This window comes from Phalaenopsis equestris, unplaced genomic scaffold (genome assembly GCF_001263595.1).
Source record: "Phalaenopsis equestris unplaced genomic scaffold, ASM126359v1 Scaffold200709, whole genome shotgun sequence".
Classification (NCBI taxonomy): Eukaryota; Viridiplantae; Streptophyta; class Magnoliopsida; order Asparagales; family Orchidaceae; genus Phalaenopsis; species Phalaenopsis equestris.
This window is the reverse complement of record NW_018220517.1, coordinates 102087-113694: the sequence shown is the minus strand read 5'-3', so window position 1 is coordinate 113694 and position 11608 is coordinate 102087. Positions and strand designations below refer to the sequence as shown.

At 36.4% G+C, this 11608-nt stretch overlaps 1 protein-coding gene across 1 annotated transcript; it reads left to right on the top strand.

The window, feature by feature from the left end:
• Positions 1–5477: 5477 nt before the first annotated feature.
• Positions 5478–8767, top strand: LOC110035918 (receptor-like protein kinase HSL1). The gene has a single exon (XM_020740253.1). It carries the CDS (start codon positions 5661–5663, stop codon positions 8616–8618), a length of 2958 nt encoding a protein of 985 aa, XP_020595912.1. The 5' UTR covers positions 5478–5660; the 3' UTR covers positions 8619–8767.
• Positions 8768–11608: the final 2841 nt, after the last annotated feature.

Genomic DNA, 11608 nt, shown 5'->3' with positions numbered 1-11608 from the left:
TGATTAGCATGATTTTTTAACCTGGAAGAATTTCTTACTTGATTGACCTCCCTGATTGAGCTATTGGTAAATGTAAATCTTCATTTCTTTAATTGGGATTCAAAAGGACATTGGTATCTTTTTTACATACGCACAATATACATCCCTTTGAATATCACGAGCCTATTCAAAAAGAGATTGGTATCTTCTAATTATTGGGGGCTGTGGATAGTGATTAATAATTGTCAAAACTGAACTTTCCTTGCATACTTTTGGATAAGTTTCACATCTGATTCTCAGCACACTCTATTGTTTTCGGATGAGTCAGGCTTATTTCTCTGGAATGGATTGGTCTACTTTAAATATTAAGTATTGTTGACCGATGATATTTTAGATGGTGATTTGCATCTCTTGTTGATAACTCTTTAAAGTTATTTATACCTGGGAAGCATCAGTTTCCTTTTGTAATGTGCGGCGTATGAATGGCATGAGTTTTTGCTGGTAATTGCTGAAGTCTCGTAGTTCAAAGTAAATGATAAGGAAATTTACATGCATACCACATGGTTCTGATCTATTTATATATCTAACGGCTATGCATCAATTGTTATGTACATGCCACTCATGCCTATATATTTAAGCACTTAACATCTAAACGTCAGTTCTTACAAACACACCACCTCTCCTACACATGATAAGGTTTATTCTACTTTTAAAATTGGTAATAACGCTATTTGTTTATCTGATGTAAAAGGAGTTTGGTGCTGTTTACGTAGATATGGAAAGCTTGGATCATGGTTATAGCGATTGCGATAATATCATTGTGCTGGAAATCAGAAATGCGTCACAGATTTTTACGTATATAATGAATAGATTCACATTGGAATATTTTTTATTCGATTTCCATCATTTGTCTTATGGTTTTTACACGCATACCACCTAACTCTTGTTTATTTAAATATTTAAGATCAAAGTTTCAGCCCTTACATGCATGCCACTTAATTCATATCTATTTAGCACATAAGCTTCAATATTCGCATGCTTAAATTCATTAATTTGGAAGAGCTTTCACGGACATGTTAATATCTATGATGAAAATGAAAATGATTCAAGGTTTATAAGAAAATATGTAGAGGTACATGAATGTAATTTGGGAAGGGATTATAGAAAAGGGCCCTTGTTTTTTCTTTGTTACGATTGAAATTTGGTTGAAATAGTATTATAATTATTTAAAATTTAGGGATAGCTGTCAGAAATACATGCTGATGGCTTAGTCTTATTCAAAGTAATTTTATTCTCTTTTAAAATTTCAGATTCATGTAGTGTGAATCATTAAGGGTGTCATGAGCAAACCAGCGACTTTGCCCCTGTGCTTGACAAGCTTCAGAATAGCAGCACGATTGGGGATGAAGTTGGAGTGGATGGGAGATGGAGTTAAAACTACATTGGCCCCAATACCTGCTATCAAGTTTGACCCAAAAAGGGAAGAGAAATATGGTTCAACGGCATGGTAGCTTATACTGGTTGGAAACATTTTTGAAGGGATCCTGTTAAAGCAGTAAAATTTGGACATGGAACACCTTTGCCTTCTCAAGATGATGCGTGATGCCCTCAGTATATTGTTCTTGTTTGATGATATACAATGGATTAAAATATTTTTTTTCTGGATTTGTGTTTATCCATAAGATATTGGTTCATTTACATACCTGCCACCAAATTCCTATGTACTTACATATTAATTTCTAAACTTTGTGTTCTACATTCCTATTGTCTAAATATCTCGGATCACACAAAAATACCATTATTTTAAGTTTTGATAGTGAAATACACCTTCTCATGTGTATGTAAGGCTGCATATATGTTAAGTTTTAAGTTTTGGTGTTGGATATGTAAATGCATAAGAAACGAGTAATAAGTATGCAAATCTTTAAATCTTCTTGATCTTCTTATATCCTTACCTTAATACCAACTGTGGAGATGCTCAGCTTAAGTGGAAATATTCATAATGTGAAAGTGTCATATGGATCATCGGGCGAGGCCATAGGTAGGAAGGTTTGGGGATAGGAGCAGTGATGAGAAATGTATCTATGTACGTGAGAATAGTATTGCAACTCCTATACCCGATGACTTTGTAGGGTTGTAGAAGTGGCATACTACCCGCTAATGTTGGGTAAAGAGTTGCCCTAACATTTAAAGCGATGTTGGCGGTCTTGACCTCCAAAAATGAAATTGATTTATCAACTGCGTCATTTACAAAAAAAAATACATGAATGCTTTCGCTGCATAAAAAGTTATATTTTTTATGATAAAATGAAATGTTTAAATTATCTTTATCACTGAAAAAGTCTAAATTTTGAGTCTTACTCATGGCGGTTCATATGTCAGCCACATAGGCCGGGCTGAAAATTACCCTCCCCTTGATTGACCTGCTGGCAGCATTTTACCATATGTTGGGTCTCGTGTACATGCTACTAATAGTTTTCTATGAATATCCCTCGATGATTGTCATGGCTTTGGTTCTGACTCTAAGCTCTCCCTTTACTAAAATTCTTATACCGAGCTACGATCTTTCATAAATGCGCCACCAAACTTTTTTACACGAATGCTAATATCTTTTGATTTTTTCTTTAATCTATCATCTTATTTGTGCGCTCAACTTGCAATCGTAACTCTTTTTCATCAGCGACATCACAGGCGGCAGGTACGTACTACCATTTTTCTTTTTATTGAACTTTCTTTCTTAGTGTGCCTTACTGTACATATTTTATTTATATTTTTGATTTTTTCTTTAATCTATCATCTTATTTGTGTGCTCAACTTGCAATCGTAACTCTTTTTCATCAGCAACATCACAGGCGGCAGGTACGTACTACCCCTTTTCTTTTTATTGAACTTTCTTTCTTAGTGTGTCTTACTGTACATATTTTATTTATACAAGTAATGTCATCATTTTGTTATTTACTATACTTGTAAATAACCCTTAGGGTAGAGAACAGTAGGTCATATGCTTAGAGGAACCTCGCCGCAAGACTCTATGACTCAATAATAATAACAAACATCAACTCAAATACACATGCCAAAATCACAACACTACAACGAGGAGCCCGGAGCAAACCCTACATGAAGTGAAACGAGGATGCAATCAAATGAAGGACAACTTCAAGTGGTGATCAAGACTCAACACGGAGCAAAGGACGATCCTCAACTAAACATTCCGTATTTCTAAATAACACAAACCCTTAGGACTTTGAGGTTGTTTGTCTAGAACGACATAAATTATCATGTTATCTTTTAAGGTTTAGCACAATCATATGTCGTTCAATATAAGCCATAAATCTTTTCTTAAGATTCCAAAGTCGTCATTCGGTATGATGTAAATCCTTCTATCTTTCTGGGTCATTTGCACGATCGTATATCGTGCAGATAAATCTTAAAATTCTAGTAAATTGTAGGATTTAAACATTATAATTTCTTTTTCAAAGACATAAAGCCTAATAATAAGATAGCTAGGGAAGCCACTGAGGTTCACCTCAAAATCTGTAACATCCTCTACCTTTCACTACATTATAATTTCTTTTTCAAAGACATAAAGCCTAACAATAGGATAGCTAGGAAAGTCACTGAGGTTCACCTCAAAATCTGTAACATCCTATACCTTTCACACATTTGGATTCCCAAAATAACTGTTCCACATTGAGACATTTTAATTTGACTTTCCTGTGTCCAATATTGAAAACTAAACGTTGAATTGTTGAAGACGAAACTCATGATCTTAATTTAGAGTTTTTTTAATTGACTTCGGTCGTATAAAACGTAATTAACTGTAGTGGCTTACCCCTATAGGAAATTAAGAATCCAAGTAAAATAAATCCTATCTAATATTAAATAAGGGAATTATCAATCATAAATTCTGCAGACCAAAATAGAGTCATAAATTCTTAGTTTGATAGTTAAGTCTACTGACAAGTGATACGCTCATCTTTTGAGATGGTATATCACTTATGATGTTGTGCTCAATTTATATATATATATATATATAATTATTTAAAAGCAACAGACAGATTACAGTTGGTGATCGGTATGCAACATCGCCCTCAATGTTCTTTTGTGCTTCTTAGGATGAGCTCTAGAATGAGTTCTAGAGGCCTCTCATCTCACTTCTTGTAACACTTCTCTCATATGCTTTCTTAGCTAATTGAATTGTTGCTTTACAATTTTTTTGGTATGGTCCATTGTTCTTTTTCATTACTCCTTGTGTGAACGATCTCCTTAGTTTATGTATGAGATCCATGCTCAACATACCTTTCTAAATGGTGAATACTTTCAGTATGTAGGGTTTTGTATTATTCGTGACTCATACAACCTAGGGGAATTCTTATTTTTTGAGAGGAAGGTGATTGAAGAAGTGAGAATGAAATAGGAAAATCCTCCTCTTCTCTCTAGTTTACATAACAATCATTAGGCTTGAGAGGGGACAATGAGAGGCAATTGAAGAAATTCAGTTTATCTTCCTTTCTCGTCTGAGGCTAGATGTATATCTAATCCCGCCTACTTTGCCTTTGTAAAGGGATAAAACATGATATACAAAGGTTAGATTGTACAATACAAGACATGATTGTGAAGTTTCTTTAACAAGATTGATGTCATGCCACTCTTAAATAGACGTGGATGAATGTTCATCCTTGAATGATGACTTTCATGCCTATCATTTATGATACTTGAGCAATCATGGAGAGTTTTGCAAACTACTTATGTGGCATGTACATGACAAATGGTAGATAGACAAACAAAGTTGAAAAAAACACTTTGGCAAGTTACTCCGGTTGTTAGTGTGCAATGGTTTTTATGGTTCGGAGAGGGTGGGCACACCAAGCCCAGTATGATAGGTGAAAGCCCATGAAAGTCACTTAGGTGTATACATAACAACTAGATTACATTATTGTAATGCTAATTAAGCAATAAATTACAACACTCTGTGAAAGGAAGTTTAAAATAGTAAATTTATGAGATGTTTTCATATTCCAACATGAACTCTTCTTATGGTAAAGTAAAATTCCTTTTTGAGATGTTTTCATATTCCAACATGAACTCTTCTTAGGGTCAATTAAAATTCCGTTTTTTTTCCTTATCCAAAATTTGTGAAATGAACTCAAGATTTTGATAGTAATTCTCCCTTTTACGAGTATCAAACACAATGTCTCATTGTTTTTAATTCATCTTCTTTGATAATTTTGTCAATGTATTTTTATTTTTTACAGTGCTAGGTTAAAAATAATAATAATTTTATTCTCACAAATATGAATGAACGTGAGCTCAATAGTGCTGAGATTCTTGCTCCTCAGATACATAAAACACAGTAACAAGTTCTTCCAAGAAACTGGAATTAGGATCTCCTTGATGATATATATATATATTATATATATAGTATCATAAATGCTATATTTGGTCATCGCCATATGTCCTTATCTGTTTCGCATCCTTTTTTAAAAGTACAAGGAAAACGACTTAGGTCAAGGACAAACATCACCTCTTACTCCTACTCCTCAAGTCTTCATCAACTTCTTATCATAATCTCCATAACTTGGAATCTATAAAGCTAAAAAATATTTCCTTTACTAACAGCAAAATAAGCAAAATGCCGGTCATAAAATAAACTCGAAGGCAATAGCTGACAACACTCTCCAATGGCACCAAAGCCTCCGTTTCTCCCTCTTCTTCTCTTCTTCTTCGTCCTGCTCTTCCTTTCTCAGTCGAGAGCAGGAATAGAAGATAAGCAGATTTTGCTTAAAATCAGGAACGAATGGGGCAATCCTCCCTTCCTCAGCTCCTGGAACTCCTCCGGCGACTACTGCAACTGGGCGGGAATCCAATGCGCAGAAAGCGGCAATGCCGTCTCCGGCATCTCCATTCCCAACATAAATCTTACCGGACCCATCCCTTCCTCCATCTGCAACCTCCATGGTCTCACTTATCTGGACCTCTCCTTCAACAACATCCCCGGTCCCTTTCCCTCTGTTCTCTATAACTGTTCTTCTCTCCAATACCTGGACATCTCGCAAAACCTCTTCGTCGGCGAGATTCCCGCTGATATCGATAGGATGTCGCGAAACCTTACCGATTTGATTCTCTCTGCAAACAACTTTACCGGCGATATTCCTACATCCATTGCTCGGTTTCCGGCGATCAAAAGACTCCATCTTGATTACAATCTCTTCGACGGCATCATTACGCCGGAACTCTCGAATCTTTCGACGCTTGAGTCGCTCTGGCTCGCAGTCAACCCTTTTACTCCGGGGAACATTCCGGCGGAGTTCGGGAACTTGATCAATCTTAACTTTTTGTGGATGGCGAAGATGAATTTGGCTGGCGAGATTCCTGGAAGTCTCGGAAAGATGGAGAATTTGGAGCATTTGGATCTTTCTATGAATATGCTCACCGGCGAGATTCCAGTGCAGATTTGGATGCTGAAGAAGATGAAAAAATTGTACTTGTATGGAAACAGTCTCACCGGAGAGATCGATAAATCCATTGCAGCTGAGGGATTGGTGGAGATCGATGTTTCCACAAATAAGCTCGCCGGAAGGATACCGGAAGTGATTGGCCAGCTCAGGAACCTTTCCGTCTTGTTCTTGTACTTCAACCAGTTCTCCGGGGAAATTCCTACCAGCATTGGCAAGCTACCTAAGCTCGCCGATATTCGTCTCTTTAACAATAGGTTATCAGGGATTCTGCCGCCAGAGTTGGGTAGATACTCAAAGTTAGAGAATATAGAGGTGGACGACAACATGTTATCCGGTGAATTGCCGGAGCATCTCTGCGACGGACAAGCACTGACTTCTCTAATCCTGTCCAACAACAAGTTAAGCGGAAACATTCCGGACTCTTTAGGCAGCTGCTATACATTGCTCAGTCTCCAAATTCAAAACAATGGCTTCTCAGGGGAATTACCGGCAGGAATTTGGTCCGCGCCGAATCTCTCCGTTGTGATTGGGCGACAAAATTCACTCACCGGCACTCTCCCGGATAAACTGCCGTGGAATCTGACGCTATTGGATATCAGAAATGCTCAATTCGTAGGAAAGGTGCCATCTTTTGCCGGCAGGCTAAGAGTATTCTATGGAGATGGCAACAGGTTTTCCGGCGAACTTCCGGCTAGCTTTTCTGATATCCCTTTCCTTGAAGTCCTCTCCCTGAGAAGCAATCAGATAACCGGCAAAATCCCAGAAACAATCGGCTCGTTAAAATTCCTCAACCAGATTAATCTTAAAGGCAACCTCCTCTCCGGAAAAATTCCAGAATCCATAGCCTCCTTGCCGGCACTCAATTCTCTCGACCTTTCTGTTAACCATCTCTGTGGCGACATTCCTCCCAATCTTGGCGGCCTCAAGCTCAATTTCCTCAACCTGTCCTCTAATTCCCTCACTGGCGAAATCCCAATTCTATTACAGAATCAAGCCTTTGATCAAAGCTTCCTCTCAAATCCATCGCTTTGTGCCTCCCACTCCCTCACAAAACTCCCAACTTGCAGAGACCAATCAATGAACCGTAACAAAATCTCTACTACTCTTCTCATCCTCTTCCTCAGCCTCGGATCCTTCTTCTTCTTCCTCATTGCCGCCCTCTCTGCCTTCTTATACAGAGAACACAACCTTTCAAAGAGCTCAAGTTACGACTCATCGGCCTGGAAGCTCACTGCTTTCCATGCCGTAAGCTTCAGCGAATCAGCAATCACCCGTGGGCTCACCACCGATAACATCATCGGCAGTGGTGGCAGCGGTATGGTCTACCGCGTCTCCCTCCGACGCGAAACGGTGGCGGTCAAGAAAGTATGGAACTTTCGAAAGCTGGACACAAAGATCGAAAAGGAGTTTGAGTCTGAAGTGGCAATCCTTGGGTCCATTCGCCACGCCAACATTGTGAAGCTCCTTTGCTCAGTTTCTGGCCCCGATTGCAAGCTACTAGTATACGAATACGTCGAAAACGGCAGCCTGGACAGCTGGCTACACCGCCGGCAGCGCAATCACTCCCGACGGCCGCCGCTGAGCTGGCCAACGAGGCTGAAAATCGCAGTTGGAGTGGCGAGGGGACTCTGCTACATGCACAATGACTGTTTTCCGGCGATCATCCACCGCGATGTGAAGTCAAGCAACATACTAATCGACCTGGAATTTCAGGCCAAAATTGCTGATTTTGGACTTGCTCAGATTCTTGGAAAGGGAGGCGAGTCAGAGACGGCGTCGCACTTGGCGGGCTCGTTCGGATATATGGCGCCGGAGTACGCGGCTGTGAGAAAAGTAAACGAGAAGGTGGACGTGTATAGCTTCGGTGTAGTGTTGCTAGAACTAGCAACGGGGAGGGAGGCAGGGGATGGTGGGGAAGAGGATGATGGGAACCTTGCGGATTGGGCATGGCGGCAATATAAGGAGAGAGCAGGGGAGGTGGGGAAGGCAGTGGATGAGGAGGTGTTGGGTGGTTTGCCAGAGTTTAGGAAGGAGGCAGAGATGGTGTTTATGATGGGGGTGATGTGCACGGGGAAGGAGCCGAGTAGCAGGCCAACGATGAAAGAGGTATTGCAGGTGTTGATCAAGTTGGAACGCCGCAGCTGCGGTGGTGGGGAGTCGATGAAGTGGGCCAGAAAGTAGGCGAGCGGGAAGAAGAGCTTCTTGGTGCTTACAGATGAGAGAGAAGGTACTAGGGTGGTTCCTCCGTTTGAGGTCAAGCATGGTGAAGTCATTTAGTCATTACTAGGATTTAAAGTATTTTTTTGAATTATGTATGGTATATTAAGTTAATAGAGCATCTTAAATTAAGCTTAACAAGTTATTGATCACTTCGAAAGTTGACAATGGTCAAGTTTATTATTATTATTATTTTTATGCCTCAATTAGCGAAAGTTGACAATGGTCAAGTTTATTATTATTATTTTTTTTTTTATGCCTCAATTAATTTTATCATTTGACATGAATTTCAAGACATCTGATGTGGATATTGAGGCATTTTTTAGCAAGAACTATTGAGATTCAAAACAAAATCATCAAGAGCTATGATTTCAGCAAACTTGTTGGTGGATGATTTTTTTTGTGATGGAGTTGTATATCCATCATAAACATCGGAAGATTTACATCAAAATAATAGGATGCGTGATTCGAAGAATAATATGCTAACCCATAGGATATAAATATTGTATTAAAATGGATCTAATCACTTGGATGAGAAAAATTTTCAACAATAGGTTTCTCCCCTACCTTGCAAGTATGGTTCATTTTATTCAAGTGTTTGTTATCCCTATGAGGGACAACCTTGTAATTAATTACATCTCAAGAGTTATAGCTCCTAAGAGCACATCGATCAAAATTATTGGTTTATTGCGTGCATGATTATACGGTAAGTGTATGTAAAGTAGATGTTAAAGGATTCAAATGGATAAACTCAGACATTGGAAAGATTTGCAAGGAAAAGAATGATTGAGACTTACAATCCGATGACAATGTGTCGAGGAAAGGCTTAGGAAAAGGGTTAGAAAATTTTGAGAAGAAGCCTCACTCTAGGGATTGAAATTGATAAGTTTGTCCAGAAGGGATTGATTTTTGCATTTAAACAATTAGGTTTAGTTTGAAAGAGTCAAATTTGTATTGTTTGATTTGATTGATTGATTTTGAGTTGATTATTGGTTGAAAAGAGTTTGATTAGTATAATTAACTGGAGCTAAAAACATATGTTGATTGGTTTTAATTTCCTTTGAAGGTTTAATTTTTATTTAATTTATTTTTTATTAAGTAAGATTTATTTTAAGTTATGAAGGTTGCTTGTCTGAAGCTTGTTTGTAGTATTTTTTTTTTAAGATTGTTAAAAGAAGCTTGATTTGGTATAAAGGTATTTGAGTTTGTTTGTTTATGTTTCTTTATAAATTTATTATGGTTATTTGAACTTTATTTGTAATGTTAGTTAAAATTATTTGTTTTGTTTTAAATGTATTTTAGGTTGTTGAAAGTTTTTCTGAGATTTGTATAAGTGATTAAGGTTTGTCATGAAATTGTTTGATTTGTTTAAGGATTATTAAGGTTTGTTTTAATTTATTTTATGACCTTAAAAATTGATTTTGAAATTTTTTAAAGTTTGTTAATTTGTTAAAGCATGTTTATTTTTTTTAAATCTTTTGGTTAAGGCTTATTAAATTTTAATAAGGTTTTTTAGAGATTTTTAATTATTTTAATTTGAAAAGTTGTTAAGGTTTGTAATGCTGATTAAGTTTGTTAAGTTAAAGTTTGTTAATTTTGTTAAACTTGGTTAAGTTTGTTAAATTTGATAAATTTGATGTAGTTTATTAAATTTTGTTAAATTTAATTAAATTTTGTTTTGGTTTATTAAATTTGAGCAAATAGGAATTTTGGAATTTTGAAAATTTTTAGTTGAAGTTGTGGGTTAAAAACTATGATCTTATAGTTGAGGATTTGAATCTGAAGGTTTAAATTAGAAATATAAGGATTTAAAAGGTTTGAATTTGGGTTTTGTAGATGAAGATTTGTAGTTGAAATTGGGGATGGAATTTTGGATTTGATATTTGAATTTTGATGCTTGGCTTTGATATTGTAAGTTGAAGGATTGGATTTGATATTGAAAATTGGGGGTTAGGGATTTGATATTGTGATATTGAAAATTGGGGGTTAGGATTTGATATTGAAAATTGGGGGTTAGGATTTGATATTGAAAATTGGATTTGAGGTTTAACACTAGACTAAGGGGAAAGATAGGCTAGAATGATTTCTAGATGGAAGTGATCCCTAACCCTAAAATAAAGTTATAGTATAATGGAGGCTAAATGGGTGAGCTACCTAATTTTTTGAAATAACACCCTTGATTAAGATACTTATTTCCATCATCAATATCACCATATAGATGTTGAATGTTGATCTTTTTCCTATTGGGTGGTTTGGGGTGCCTTTATTCGTAATAATGAGTTACTTCATTCTAAGACACCAATGTATTTTGAGGGGATAATGTTGTTTACTGTATATGTCCTAGTCCATAGTATTACTTATTGGTACTGTAAACTTACCTGGGCTTCTAAAATGTACTATTCTTGGTTATGCATGATCTTCAATTTTGTTTCTAAATTGGTTAACTTAGGATGCATATTCGATCTGCTTAATAGTTGTTCTCACGAGTTAAGTTGATGAATTTTAAAATTATTTTTGATGTTTGATATTTAACTCATGATTTTTTTATCCCTAGTTTTACTATTATTGTGAAAATCAAGATTTACAAGGTTTAAATTTTGCATTTAGTTTTCTATCCTAAGTTTTCTCCATTTGATTTCTCTTTCCTTGGTTATTTTAAGTGCTTGGTTTATTTTCCGTGTTGGATTTATATGTCAAGAGAAGCCTTATATGTCAAGAGAAGCCTTACTTTATCCTTTCATGCTTATAGACGTTAGGTAAACTATAAAGTCATGTAATTTAGTGTTAATCTATAAGATTACAAGATTTTGTTTTAAAATGGTGTTACTTATGTTTGAAAAGATTATTTGAAAAATTTTCTCAAATTTAGGCTTTGTTTAATTTTTTGCGCCAAAAAAAAGAGTTGTTTATGTTTTTTTTTTCGTGAGAATTTTATTTAAGTTTTAAGCATATTT

What these genes read in the sequence shown, in the direction of transcription:
- LOC110035918 (XM_020740253.1), top strand. Translation starts at nt 5,661, where the DNA reads ATGGCACCAAAGCCTCCGTTTCTCCCTCTTCTTCTCTTCTTCTTCGTC.